This window comes from Xenopus tropicalis, chromosome 4, assembly GCF_000004195.4.
Source record: "Xenopus tropicalis strain Nigerian chromosome 4, UCB_Xtro_10.0, whole genome shotgun sequence".
NCBI lineage: Eukaryota > Metazoa > Chordata > Amphibia > Anura > Pipidae > Xenopus > Xenopus tropicalis.
In genome coordinates, this window is record NC_030680.2 from 137,898,943 (window position 1) to 137,914,511 (window position 15,569).

A 15,569-nucleotide genomic window follows, 5' to 3' on the forward strand; every position below is an offset into this window, starting at 1 on the left:
AGCAGGACATCCTCATATGGCTCCGGCGCCAGTGCACTGTCCTATCCCCCCTGGAGCCGGTGTTTGATGAGGAGGGATTCTGGGTAGGGGGGTATAAAGTCCAAGTGAAACTGCATGTGGATCAGAATGTTCAGAAACATCTCCCAAATTCCTTTTTCATTGGGAAAGCAAGGGGTGTCTGTTTCTATGTGGGCCAGCCCAGGCTATGCTATAAATGTGGGTCCAACAGGCATTATGCTGTAAAGTGTAACATACAGAAATGTGCTTTGTGTGGGGAGACTGGGCACCCAAGCAAGGAGTGTGTAAAGGCCATAAAGTGTAACCTGTGTATGCAATCCGGCCATGCTTATAGGGCCTGCCCTGACGCCTGGCGCAACATTAGGAAGGCTTGTCCCAATCTGGAAAAAGTAATGAGTACCCCAATGCCAGGGGAGAACTTGCCACAGACTGAGGGAAGGGGGGAGGAGAGGGCAGGTGGGGCAAAAGAGACAGACAGGGGGCGCCCAACAGAGGTCAGAGGGAAGGAGAGAGAGAACAAACAGGCAAAGGTACAGGCAGCCCAAGAGGAGGGAGGTGGAGGGGATGGTTGGATAGTGGTGGGCAGCAAATCTAATAAAGCTAAGGAGGCTCAGTGCCCGGGTGTAATTACCCTCCCAACTGAAAATAGGTTTGTTTTGCCAGGAGGGAAGTCGTGGGGGGATTTAGCAGATGAACAGGTAGAGTTGGAGAGAATGGAGGAGGGGGAGGAGGAGAGGGAGAAAAGGAAAAGTCTCTCATCTGATATCATCTCCAGCAGGAAGAAGAGCAAAAGAGAAGGGGCTTTTCAGTCTCAGGGGGCAGAAAAGGAGTCACTGGAGGAAGGGGAGTTGGGGGAGCAAGATGTGATGGAGAGTCAGGGGGCAGGTGTGCGGGTACAGGTTAAACGGTCTGCTGGGAAATGTTTGGACAATTTTCAAAAAAAGAAACATAAAGATGCCTCTTGATATGTGTTTTATAATGATCTGTAAGAAATAAGATGCTTTGGAAGGAGGTACGCTTTGTTTTTTTGATGTGATATTGATTTATATGTTTGTTTTTGTTTTTTTTTTTGCTTGATTGAAATGTAATTATTGTTTAATTGTATTTAATATATTTTAATAAAATTCTCTCCCTACTATACCTGCTATCCCACAGCCCCAGTCCCTTCCCAGAGGCTATTATCCCCCCCACTGCTACTATAGGCACCATCTCTCCCTACTATACCTGCTATCCCACAGCCCCAGTCCCTTCCCAGAGGCTATTATCCCCCCACTGCTACTATAGGCACCATCTCTCCCTACTATACCTGCTATCCCACAGCCCCAGTCCCTTCCCAGAGGCTATTATCCCCCCACTGCTACTATAGGCACCATCTCTCCCTACTATACCTGCTATCCCACAGCCCCAGTCCCTTCCCAGAGGCTATTATCCCCCCACTGCTACTATAGGCACCATCTCTCCCTACTATACCTGCTATCCCACAGCCCCAGTCCCTTCCCAGAGGCTATTATCCCCCCACTGCTACTATAGGCACCATCTCTCCCTACTATACCTGCTATCCCACAGCCACAGTCCCTTCCCAGAGGCTATTATCCCCCCACTGCTACTATAGGCACCATCTCTCCCTACTATACCTGCTATCCCACAGCCACAGTCCCTTCCCAGAGGCTATTATCCCCCCACTTCTACTATAGGCACCATCTCTCCCTACTATACCTGCTATCCCACAGCCCCAGTCCCTTCCCAGAGGCTATTATCCCCCCACTGCTACTATAGGCACCATCTCTCCCTACTATACCTGCTATCCCACAGCCACAGTCCCTTCCCAGAGGCTATTATCCCCCACTGCTACTATAGGCACCATCTCTCCCTACTATACCTGCTATCCCACAGCCCCAGTCCCTTCCCAGAGGCTATTATCCCCCCACTGCTACTATAGGCACCATCTCTCCCTACTATACCTGCTATCCCACAGCCCCAGTCCCTTCCCAGAGGCTATTATCCCCCCACTGCTACTATAGGCACCATCTCTCCCTACTATACCTGCTATCCCACAGCCACTGTCCCTTCCCAGAGGCTATTATCCCCCCACTGCTACTATAGGCACCATCTCTCCCTACTATACCTGCTATCCCACAGCCCCAGTCCCTTCCCAGAGGCTATTATCCCCCCACTGCTACTATAGGCACCATCTCTCCCTACTATACCTGCTATCCAACAGCCACAGTCTCTTTCCAGGGGTGAATATGGGCCCTGTGTTGCTGTTTACACAATAAAGAGGCTTTTATTCCCACCACTACAGATTCTACATTTTGGGGAATACATGGTGCTTTACTGGATTCTCATTTTCCTTCCTATAACTACTGCCCAAAGCAGTGGCCCTTGCTTGGGAACTCCGTACAAGGAAGAAGCACACCATCATACTTGCAAATGCCTTTAACACATTTATTGCATAAAGATGTGGCACAAGCTTTCGGGGAATACCCCCTTCTTATTATTATTGCACCTGAAGAAGGGGTTATTCCTCGAAAAGGCATTTGCCGGTACGCTGATGTGCTTCTTCCTTGTACGGAGGTCTATGAATTTGGCTGAGGAGTTGAATGCACCCTATGGAATTATGTAAGTGGTGTGCAGAAGAACTAATTATTGTTGAACCTTGCTTGGGAACCACAGAAAGACAAAATCTGTGGGGTCAACAGAAGTCTCAGGGACTGCTCTGTAATGATCCTTTTATCTCTGTTCGAGTGATCTGTAGCACTGTGGCAGGGAAAGGTTACTCCTGTCAGTTAGTGGCAGTAATGGAGGCAAGGTTCCTAGTAGAAAGGGGAGGAGGTGGCTTACTGGTGTGTACAGCCGCAGGTAGAAATGTGATAGAAATACAGTAATAAAAGGCATTGTTATTTGTCAACCCTTTTCACCGAGATAAAAATAGGAACACAAATATGCTATTATAACATACTGACGTTGGTAGAAATTCATTTAAAGCCTCTCAAGTGAACATTGTCAGGGAAAACATGAATTAAATTGGATTATTGAATAATAAACGCTGGTCCTATGGATTTCCATAGCAACAGTGATTGTCTGAAAAGCTACCTCGGCTGGGGGAGTTGAGTGCATCACAAGAGAGAGAAAGAGGGCCCCGTTTATACACTAAAAGATGTGACCTTTCTCATACAATGAGGGTTTATTTCTGTTTGTGAGCTGCTTTTACTTCTAAATCTCCAGGGACACATGATATTGAAAGGAATTTCAGTTCTTTGAAAGGATCCCCGTGTCTAGTATATTTTAACTAACACAATATTTTAATTGACAGCCAACACCACCAGAATCTATTATTTTATTTATATTCATTGGGCTTTAAATAAAACTTTGATACTTTATTCAAGATTTGCAGCGTCCTATTTTTATATACAAGTATTGGATCCTTTATCTGGAAACCTGCTATCCAGAAAGCTCGGAAGGGCTCCCATAGACTCCTTTTTAATCAAATAAATCAGATTTTTAAAAATAATTGCCCTTTTCTCTGTAATAATAAAACAGTACGTGTACTTGATCCCAACTAAGATATAAATACCCCTTTTTGGGGGCAGAACAGCCCTATTGGGTTTATTTCATGGTTAAATGATTCCCTTTTCTCTGTAATAATAAAACAGTACCTGTACTTGATCCCAACTAAGATATAATTACCCCTTATTGGGGGCAGAACAGTCCTATTGGGTTTATTTCATGGTTAAATGATTCCCTTTTCTCTGTAATAATAAAACAGTACCTGTACTTGATCCCAACTAAGATATAATTACCCCTTATTGGGGGCAGAACAGCCCTATTGGGTTTATTTAATGGTTAAATGATTCCCTTTTCTCTGTAATAATAAAACAGTACCTGTACTTGATCCCAACTAAGATATAATTACCCCTTATTGGGGCAGAACAGCCCTATTGGGTTTATTTAATGGTTAAATGATTCCCTTTTCTCTGTAATAATAAAACAGTACCTGTACTTGATCCCAACTAAGATATAATTACCCCTTATTGGGGGCAGAACAGTCCTATTGGGTTTATTTAATGGTTACATGATTCCCTTTTCTCTGTAATAATAAAACAGTACCTGTTTATATATCCTCCTTATCCCAAACAATCAGACACCTCATAGTCAACACATTTAGACAAACCACATGGTATGATATGGAAACACTTAGAGAACACCCACTTATAGTTGAAGCATCCCAATATCTCCAAAATATACAAAACCAGGAACTTGACCAACAAAACTACGGATCCCCCAGGAGTCAACAAACAAACAGAATGCTGGCAACATGTTATCAATGAAAATCTATTCCCACAAGGCCCAGGAAAATATAAGGTATGAGCTGAAAGTTAAAGTTCAAAAATGTATTACAAATGTTAAACCAGATATTATCCATTAATACATATTGATTATAAGACGCAAATGTAAGACAAAAACGATAACAAAATTGTAACTGATATGTATGATGACGCAAAATAAAAACAAAGTTTAAAAAAAAAAACAAAAAAAAACAGTACCTGTACTTGATCCCAATATCCTTATTGGGGGCAAAACAATTCTGTTGGTTTTATTAAATGTTTAAATGATTTTAGTAGACTCAAAGGAAAACTATACCCCCAGAATAAATACGTAACCAATGTTATCATGTATGAAAAAAATATCATCAAACTTGAAAATATATATCAGTAAATATTGCTCTTTTACATTGTTTCCCTTGAGCCACCATTTAGTGATGGGCTGTGTGCTTCCTCAGAGATCAGCTGACAGGAAATAATGCAGCTCTGACTGTAACAGGAAGTAGTGTGGGAGTAAAGCCAATAATTGGCCCAAGTTACCTAACATGTTTGTGTGACCCTGGTATATTTGTGTGCACTGCGAATCAAATGATCCCACTAAAGCGTCCCTTACTTTTTCTATTTAGGATTAGTGATGAGCAAATCTGTCCCGTTTCGCCGAAACATTTGTGAATCGGGGAAAATGTTGCATGTCGCGCGCGACAGTTCTTTTGATGAGAGACAATTCTTTTTGACGCGAGAGACAATTCTTTTGATGAGAGACAATTCTATTTGACGCGAGAGACAATTCTTTTTGACGCGAGAGACAATTCTTTTGATGAGAGAGACAATTCTTTTGACGTGCGCGACAATACGTTTGACGAGTGAGACAATTATTTTTTTGATGCGCGACCATTCTTTTGACGCGGGCAACAATTTTTGGACACATGGTCCGCTGCAAATTTTGTTGCCCGTTTCACAAATGAATCTGCCACAAATCCATGCTTTAGGATTTAGGATTACCCAGTGGCACAGTGCTCCAGAACGTACTGTATATATATATATATATATATATCCCCTGTGCCACCAAGTATTGCCCCCTACTATTTCCTGTAGGTGGTTATAACACAATAGAAGGGTTAAAGGATTATGGAAAGTGAAAAGGCAGCTTGTAGAAGACTAAAATTGCAAGGTGAGCTGGGACTGCATTTACAGATGCTAGGGGAGAATTAGAATTAGGAGTATGATGTATAGTCACCTCTTCTTTATATTTCCAACAGTTGCCCAATGCTGCAAGGAGTTGACACAGAAGTCATTGGGAGGAATGATAGCTAGGCCTCAATAAGTTCAATGGCTCTAGACTGGCTTAGAACCTAGAACTTGCCAGAAGAGGTGGACACCAGGATGTCTATCTTCTTCCAGAATTCCAACAATTATAAAACAGTGAGCTAAGCTTTGTAATAAATTATTTTCCTTGTCCAAGGCTCTGTAACCTGTAGTTGTATCAATTGTCTTAGTAAATTGTGTATCCCTCCCACAGTCTTAACCATTAATCAATTATCTGAACCACTTATGATGAGGCACACTATAAACCTAAAGCAATAGGGTGGTCATTGTGAGTTTTTAATGTACAGTTCTAAATGGTCATCTGATTTTTAAGGTGGGAAATATTTCCTCAGTCCAGAGGCTCATAGCAACCAATCAGACATTTGTCTGTGCAAAGTTGCTTCTAAACAATATCTTGTTTTACTTTTTCAGGAAACCAGCCATCTCCTTTGAGTTCAGTTGAAGGCTACAACCCAGTAAAGAAAAGATGGGAGACTTTGCCATCCATGCCAACAGGCCGCTGTTCATGTTCAAGTCTTCAGTCGAACAATATACTTTTTGTGATTGGAGGTGTGGCACAGGGACCCAGCAGTGCAGTGGAAGCTCTTTGTGTTTTAGAAGACGTCTGAAGGACATTTCTACCAATATGAAGTGACAAAAAAATGGCCCTGGCTGTAAGATAAGTGCCTGAGCATCTCTTGTTAAGCAGAGGGCCAGCCAAAATGCTGGAGAAAGTCAAAACCTACAGGTGAACGGATCATTGGGCACACCATGTGCTTATGTTTAAGGGATTATTTCAGCATTTAGTTGAACTGAAGGAAGGTTTTCAAATAGGTAGTCACCTGGTCAAAGACAATAGTATGTATGTACGATGTGTACTTGGTTTCACTATATGGTCTAACCAACAAAGGTTGAATGTTATGGTTTCATGTGCAGGAAGGTGGTGTAGTATTTATTCACCAAAAATGTTCTAGCTGTTACGTTTCTGCTGTTCAAAAAGACAATTCCCTCCAGTGAACAATGTTTGCTACATGTCCCACGTGCTGTATGGTACAGTGTACCCTCCAGGTCCAGATCAGATATTCATTAGGAAAGAGGAATTGCTACTAAGAGCACATGATGCATCACATGGCCTTGGGTAAATATAAAGGACAATTTATTACACTGTGTACTAACTGTTAGATATTTTTGTGCTTACAGCAGGAAGCAGGGATGTTCCAATGGCTGGCCTCCAGCTGTCTCAATATCTCAATATCTATCATCATCAAACCTGCAGTTGGTTAAACTGCAACTCCCAAACCAAAGCCCTCCATGCAAAGTAAGTTGTAGTTCATCAGCAGCTGGAGGGCCACAATATGGCTATCCTTACAAATAAATGGGAAAGGTGGGAATAGTTCCGCTATCAGTAGTGCCTCATATTAAATAGTTCCAAGCTGTATTTTGAGCCTTTCTCTTCAGCTCTGCCTTTAGATAAATCTGCCCCAGAGCAAGATGTTTTTGGCAGTGTAGAACTGTGTTATTCTCACTATTTACTAAAACTCTAACATTTCTCATATTTTTATTTTTAAAAATTCGACTAAACTCACTTCCACAAATGTCTGAAAAAGTCTGCATGGGAAAAAGTTGCAAGAAACTGTCTTCAAAACTCGAATTTTTCGAATTGCTGCACAAAAACCAGCATCAAAAATCCGAAACCTCTAAAGTTTCGAGGCATAAGAAGGATCTTTCAGGACTTTTACATAATCTTGGCAAGTTTTAGCTGGCATATTGTCAGATTCGAATTTATAGACATTTGGTTGCATAGTGATTCTTGAATCCACAACTTTTAGTGCTAAAAATCCAAATCGGAAAATAAAGATCAGATGGTTAGTAAATGGCCCCCTAGGTATTAAAATTAATGTTTAGAAGTCTGCCAGGTCCCTCTCAAAGCCTGCATTTATACAGATATATACAGATAGTGATGAGCGAATTGGTCCCGTCTCACTTCGCCATAACAAGCGCAACGACAAGAAAATTCATGAAACAGCGAAAAATTGTGCAATTTTTTTGTCGCCTACATCTTATGACCACGGACATTTTTGTTATGCGGTCGCATCTTTTTTTTTCTGTGGCGAATTTTCACAGAAGTTTCGCGAAATGCGGAAATTCTCTGTGAATCCATGTCTGCCGAAAATAATCACTCACCACTAACATATATGTAAGCTATTCCAAAAAGTCTCCCTCTCTGTAAATCTATGACATTACATGAACAGGGACTTATTGTCCTCTTATTAAATGGAAACCATAAATCTATGTTCACTAGGAACCATATAAATAGAATGTGTCTGGTTTTCTATTTATGCTGTTAATTATTATTATTATCTATAATATCTATTAATGGATATGTAAGCCCCTAAACAAATTAATATAAAATTGCATAGATTGCTCTCCCAAGCACTTTTTCATTAATTATTACATTAGTTATTTTTATTCTAGTTTTCAAGATATTTGCAATTTTTATTCTAGTTTTCAAGAAATTAGCAGTTTTTATGCTGCTAATATAAAGAAGAAAAACAGTGCAACCATTTTCGGCCCACTTTCTATAGTTGGAATAAATAAAGGTAAGAATTAGGCAGACCATGGTTTGTTACCATACAGCAGAGCCTGCAGTTGTAAGGGGGCCACGGGGGCACGAATTGTGGGGTCTGCTGTATGGTAGTTCCCCCTTACTGCAGGTGAAAAGCAGGCTGATGCCTGCTTTTCACCTGCAGTAAGGGGGAACTACCATACAGCAGCTATTGGGAACCAGGCAGGAATGGGGTGAGGTTTGTCCCTATATCCTTATTTCCCCTTAGCAATTGAAATAATGAGAAAGAATGGGCTCTGGCTAATGATACCTTCCTAAAGCCCTCTCCATGCTACCATGTCTCAGGCTAATTCTTTAATGGGTGTAGGGTGCAACCAAAGAGGTGGAATAAAGAGAGAAATTAAAGACTTCTCCAAAATGAACTTCTTTGTTCAATTGATTAAAGCAAATAATTAAGATATTGTTCATCATTGGCATTGAACCCTGTCATATGGCAGTTTATAATCTATCCTTCACCCACAAACATGCACCAGGTTCAGTTTCATCAGGAGCCAAATATTGCTAAAGTTGGGTTTCAAATTATAAGCAAAACACATTTTCAGGACAGCATTTTTTTTTACAATTCTTTTGAATATTTTAATAGATCCTCTGTTTTTATACAGTAAGACTTTTCCCCCCCAATGACATTTAATGGCACTTTGTTATATGTATAAAGCTATGTAGGAGCCCTAGGGTATAGTCTTTATTCAACTCTCTGGTCATATATATATATTTATATATATATTGAGGAATTACAATAGCTTTTTTTAAAAAAATATGTAATGAATAAAACATCACAAAGCAAAAAAAATCATGTTTGCTCATCAATCTGTCTCTCGGCTGATCTGGGTTGACGTGATCGTTCTGTCTTTCGAAAAGATGGGTTACTTTATAACAAGGATAATGGATTGCAGGAGTTCGTAGTGCCTTCAAAAATATTAGAGTATTAGAAAAATCTCTGGAAAAAAACACTGATATTCTGAAAAGTAGACTAGCTGCCAACTGTGACACAGCCTTGCCATCTTGGAAAGAAAACAAAATCTTAAACAGCCCTTGGGGGATTCATTCTGCCCGAGGTTTCCTAATGCGTAAGGTTTCAGAAGTCACGTTGGAGCATTTTCTGATGTTCACAAGGTTTCTTAATGCTGGAGGTTTCAGAAGTCATGTTAGAGTGTTTTCAGCTGTCACTAATGCTCAAGGCCAAATTGAGTTCTACAGCAGAATGGCACAACGGACCTTTAATATACAGGAGTGCCAAAAATAAATGATCGTTCTGCTCAGATCAGCTGCTTCCGTGCACACAATTACATCAGGAAAGCAAAATGGAGTGTTCGGTGGGAAGCTATTTTGTCTGACCGTAGCTAAAGGGAAAATATAACTGATGTATCGCATATATTTATACAGACAGTGCAGAAAAGACAGAGCTCCCCTGAAGCCTAACAGACTTTGGCATTAACCTAAACCCTGCAGGAAGCTATGACAAACACACTGTGCTAAGCTGGATTGGACAAAAAGCCACAAGACCTTCTAACATATTCAGTACGACTGTTGTCGAAATGAGCAACAACTCCAGGTTTGCACCTTAAAGAGGAACTCCGGCTTCCGAACCAAAATTTATTAAAGAGCCCCACACAACACAGAAACCCCTAATATCCCTATCCCTGTAATCTGTTCCTTCAAACAGTAGGAATAAATACCATTTTTATATGCTGAAATCCAGCTGCAAAACAGTTCTTCTCTTTCTGCATCATTTGAAATCCTGGCATGGGAGGAGGGACTAAAACATTGATGTTACAAATTGTAACAACTTCTCCACAGCTTACAGACAGCATGCAGGAACTACATAACCCACAATGCATTGCACTGTGATGTTCCTTTCCTTATTGACATCATGTGTGCAGGGAATTGTGGGATTGGGAGGATGCAGGCTGAAGGCAGGCCGGGGACAGGCGACTACTGTTACATTTTATTTGAGTCACAAAGTAGCCAGCCAGATCAGCAGGGGAACAGGGGGCGGGGCTTAGGTAACTGTTCCAAACCATATTATTACATTAAAAATCATGAAAAGGCTGCATATTTTTTAATTGATATATATTGCAAAGTTGCTGAAAATTATATTTACTTATCAAAAAGTTTGTTGTATTTGGGTGGAGTTCCCCTTTAATTGCTAATTAGGCAGTGCCATTTGCCATCTCTACCATCCCACACTGGATTATTTGTTAGGGTGGTGAAGATCTGTTGAGAAAATGTTTCTGAAACAAAACCGCCCACCTGATTTTGTACAAGGGGTATAAATGACATATATACAATCTGTGTTCCGATGGTGAAAGGGTTTCCAAGCAATGATACAGGTAATTCTGTGGGAGTACCTGTGTTGTTTAGTTACAGTCTGTCTGTGCTCACTTGTGGCTGTGAAACCAAGTGCTAGTTTGTTTCGGTGGGTACCCTGTGCTTGAGTGCCTATGAGGTTCACAAAACACCTCTTTCAATAATTAAAGTGTTTTATTCTCTTGCCTTTGTCTGCTTTCCTTATTTAATGTTGTTTCGAGCTTCATTACAAATGGTAAACTTAAAGAATAGCAATGTTGCATACACACCATATTCAAAGAGTTCCAAATGACGAATGAAGCTGCCCTGACCCTACTCTATTGAAAGGGCTTTATAGGAAGAAGTGTGCTGAAATGGGTGGTTGTCAGGATTGAAATCTGATTGCCTCTAATTTTCTGTATGTTTGAAGTGAAATGATAAAATGAGTGGAAATGAGAAAATCACAATATTAGGTTTCTAAAACTAGACAGCATGAAGACCTATGGTCAATATGGGTACCCATGTGGTGGGTCAAACTAGCCAGGAAAGGGTTGTGGCTCAAATATCAAGCCAATAAGTGAATATTGTTGCATGGGAGAATACCAGAGATTGTTGTCTGAAGCAATGGATATTCTCCCATGCCCCAATGCACTACAATTTTGAAGCTTTATATGGTTTGTTAATGCAAATGTTCTGTATAGAAAGTGGTTTCCTTTTATCATACCCATGTGTCTTTTGTTTGCAGAGCAGTATATCTATTCATTTATTGATCTGGTATTGGGTCTTTTAGGAAAAGCTTTAGTTTTACTTATATCTAGTCATTGGTGAATTGAGTGTTACCTCCCATGAGTGGTCTGGTTCCTCGGTTGATAATGTAAATACATTATCAACCGAGGAACCAGACCACTCCTGGGACCCATGCAACCTTGGCCAACAGGATCACTGGCTAACCAGAGTTAACCACATGTCTAAATGACATCAGACTTAGTTGATTCTGATTAAACTTTCAACAAGGACCCCAAACAAGGAGCCATTGGGTCAATACAATTGTACCACTTATCTATGGAGGTATCATCACAGATTACACTGCCACAAACGGGATTAAAATGAAATATGTATAGAGGCATAAAGTCATCCCACAAATTCTATTTGTTTAAATTCAATCATTTTTGAAGACAAAATGATCTAAATATCCCCCAGCCCAGGATATAATCCTTATGCAAGTTAGTTCTCTGGTCAGAAGCTACAGGCCCTCGGTAATCTTCATCCCTCTTGTACTTGGCACAACATGGGCGGAGGACTTGTTACTGAGGCCCAACTATCACGTCTATATAAACTTTTGGAATCACAAATATGCTGCAAAAATTAAAGAAGTCTCCAGATCTTTCAAAGAAGTGCCAGAATGCATTTCCACGTCCTTTATCCATTCAAAGACCTATGGTTTTTACTTCTTAAATGCTTGTCTGATATCCCTATAGAAACAGTTCAAAATATATATCAGTACAAATATGGGATACGTTACCCAGAAGACCAAATTATGGGAAGGCTATCTCCTGTTGACTCCATTTTAATCATATAATTGACATTTTTAAAAATATGATATATTTCTTTTTTCTTTTAGTTATAAAACAATACCTTGCACTTATTACTAACTAAGATATAAAGGTATAGGACCCGTTATCCAGAATGCCCAGGACCAAGGGTATTCTGGATAAGGGATCTTTCCGTAATTTAGAATTTCCATTCCTTAAAGGGAAACGAAAGGTAAAGTCACTTGGGGGTGCCAAAATGTTAGGCACCCCCAAGTGACTTTAACCGCTTACCTCGTACCCCGGGCTGGTGCCCCTGTTGGGAGAAAACAGCACCAGCCCGGGGCACCTGGAGCGCAGCGCTTCCGTGTTCTGGCTTCCTCTTCCTGAATGCCAGCGGTGGGCGCATGCGCAGTAGAGTGAAAAGCCGACTTTAATGTTTAAGTTCGGCTTTTCTCTCTACTGCGCATGCGCGCGCAGCGAAACAAGAGGAAGGAAGCGCCGGCAGCTACCCCAGGCTGGTGCTGTTCCCTCCTCACAGGGGCACCAGCCCGGGGTAAAAGGTAGGTGGTCAAAGTCACTTGGGGGTGCCTAACATTTTGGCACCCCCAAGTGACTTTGACTTTCTTTTCCCTTTAAGTCTACTGAAAAATTAATAAAACATTAATTAAACCCAATAGGATTGTTTTCCATCCAATAAGGATTATTTATATCTTAGTTGGGATCAATTACAAGGTACTGTTTTATTAGGAGCTTTCTGGATAATGGGTCTCCAGGGATCCCATACCTGTACTGTAATTAATTCTTACTGGAGGCAAAACAATCCTATTGACTTTAATGGAAACTAACCCTTTATCTGGATATCCCCAGGTCCTGAGCATTCTGGATATTAGCTGTACATATATATGTATATAATACATACCAATAGGTTATAAACAAAACATAGTACATAAACATCTGAGTCATTCCCTTTCTTGACAGATGTAGCACTTTACCTCCTCTTTTGACTCCCACTGTGCAATCGGCACACCAGTAATTTCCGCAGAAAATAAAGGTTTGTGCCAGAGGTCAAAATAAAGTGTGCTCTATTCATACCTCAACATCAAAATACTATTATTGGTGTTTTTTGAACAATTTAAACTGTAAAAATATTTTTATTTTTCTAACAAGAGAAAAATCACTGATAGCAGCAGAGTCATTTCATTGTAGATTTTCATTGTCAGAAATAATTAGAGGTATCTCTTTTATGAAATTCTGCTTTCATGTCTGTGAGAACACTGTCAAGGCAGCACTTAGATAATTGTACACTGCAGCAGCACAATTACTTGCCTCGGCGCATCTACAAGTGTGCTAAATCCAGCCTTCATTTTAGAATGATAATAAGCAGTGTTTGGTCAGGCATAAACCATACGTTCCTTAGCTTCACATGACTTGGTCCTACATTTTTCTTAAAAAAGGATAAGGAAAGGTAAAAACTAAGTAAGCTTTATCAGAAAGATCTATGTAAATACTGCCATTAACTATCACAGCAATGCTGCACTGAGTCCTCTATCAAAAGAAACACAGGATTTCTTTTCTTCTTTTGTGTACACGTTCTTCTGTGTCAGACTTCCTGCTCTCAGAAAAATCCTTCAGGGCACAGCAAGAGTCTACTTAGTTTGCCCCTATCTCCTCGCTCCCTGTCACGATTGGTAGTCCAAAACTCAGAACAGACACCAAGGATCTGGTCACGACTCACGCTTCTGCCTATAACAGCCACCTTTAATGACGGGAGGAGCCCTTCATTACTTGGATGCTGCCAGGACTTATAGTGAGAGACCCAAGGCGAGAGTCCTGAGCGGGCAAGGGAACCAAGCGTAGTCAAAGGACAGGCCAGGGTCAATAACCAACAGACAGCATGGTACAGAATCAGCAGGCGAAAAGTAGTTGAAACAGGCAAAGGTCGGTTCAGGCAGCAGTATGGCACAAGAAATCAGAACAGGAGCGCACCCAAGAACAATCTAGAATTGACCTACATTGGGCAATGAGCACAGGGTCGTGGGATCTTTAAATATTAAAATTTTGCACCAAAAGTGGCGTCAGACATTGCATGCGAATGAAAAGACATGCACGGGGCATCCCCATCGCCCCACTAGACCACCAAGTATCGTTACGTTACACTCCCCCTCCCTTCTCCTCCTCCTCCACCCCCATCATCTCTTACTCCCCCTCCCAACTGTGCTGTAAAATTTGAGCTACCTGCAGCCAGAGCTACAGCACAGAAGTTACCGAGACCAAGCTAAAATGGCAGCTGCTATCTTAAAGGAGAAAGAAAGGTAAAAACTAAGTAAGCTTTATCAGAAAGGTGTATGTAAATACAGACATAAGCACTCACAGAAACACTGCACTGAGTCCTCTGTCAAAAGATTTGTTGTGTCTGTTTTCCTCTGCCAGAGACATGCAGCTCTCTGCTCTCTCCCCGCTTGTGCTCCCCCCTCCCTCAAGAATGCTAAGAACTCACTCCCCCCCCCCCTTAGGAATGTGGATCTGAGCCAATCAGCAGGAAGCTGACTCATAGTCTAACTAACTGAGCATGTACACTGGTCTTGCCATTGGTGCAGGAGTGAGGCATTATGGAAACTTTCTTTACACAGCTCAGTGTTTTTTCTTCCTGTTTGGCTTCTGATCATCTGAACAGAAGAAATATGGGGAGACTTAAGGGTACTATTGAGACAACTGAAGGTATGCCTGCAGCTTGAGATTAACTCTTTATTAGCCTTTCCTTCTCCTTTAAACAAACAGAGTAAGCTTCTAGGGCTGTTTACTCAGGTATGATAAAACTTTCTACAGAATAAATATAGCTTTCTAGCTTGCACAATTGTGACTAATCTGTTGGCAATAAAATGCCAAAATGCCTTTCCTTCTCTTATAAGTCACATAAGGTATTAAAAGCTAAAAAAAAAAAAACACCTTTAAAAGTTAGGTCAGTCGACTACTGTTACATTTTATTTGAGTCTCAAAGTAGTCAGCCAGATCAGCAGGGGAACAGGGGGCGGGGCTTAGGGAACTGTTACAAACCATATTATTACATTAAAAACATGAAAGACTGCATATATTTTATTGATGTTTATTGCAAAGTTGCTTGAAATTATGTTTACTTTTTTAAAAATGCTAAAGTTGTGTTTGGGTGAAGTTCCCCTTTAAAATATATGTGGTACAATGAAGAGATACCATTTGACCAGAGAGATTATTGATGTAAAAAATGTAGACTATACTTAGACACTGTGTTGGACTGCAACATCCAGCCTTCATGGGTGGATTTTTATAAAGGCTTGTGGAAGCTAAACCTGCCAAAGCCAACACCACTGAATTTCCTACAATAACCTGGATGTAGGTATTATACATGAAAGTGGCACTGCATTCATCCTGCCATGTGTTTTGAGGTTATTATACATGAAATCGCCACTATCTTACCAAGCATTCCACACATATAATACATGTAAC

At 40.8% G+C, this 15,569-nt stretch overlaps 1 protein-coding gene across 1 annotated transcript in view; it reads left to right on the forward strand.

Annotated features, from left to right (window-relative positions):
• klhdc8b (kelch domain containing 8B) overlaps nucleotides 1-7,459 on the forward strand; it is a 114,222-nt gene extending 106,763 nt beyond the window's left edge. The window contains exon 6 of the mRNA XM_031901184.1: nucleotides 6,078-7,459. Within this exon, the coding sequence (XP_031757044.1) occupies nucleotides 6,078-6,274 (197 nt within the window). The 3' untranslated portion in view covers nucleotides 6,275-7,459. The remainder of the gene's footprint in view (nucleotides 1-6,077) is intronic.
• Nucleotides 7,460-15,569: the final 8,110 nt, after the last annotated feature.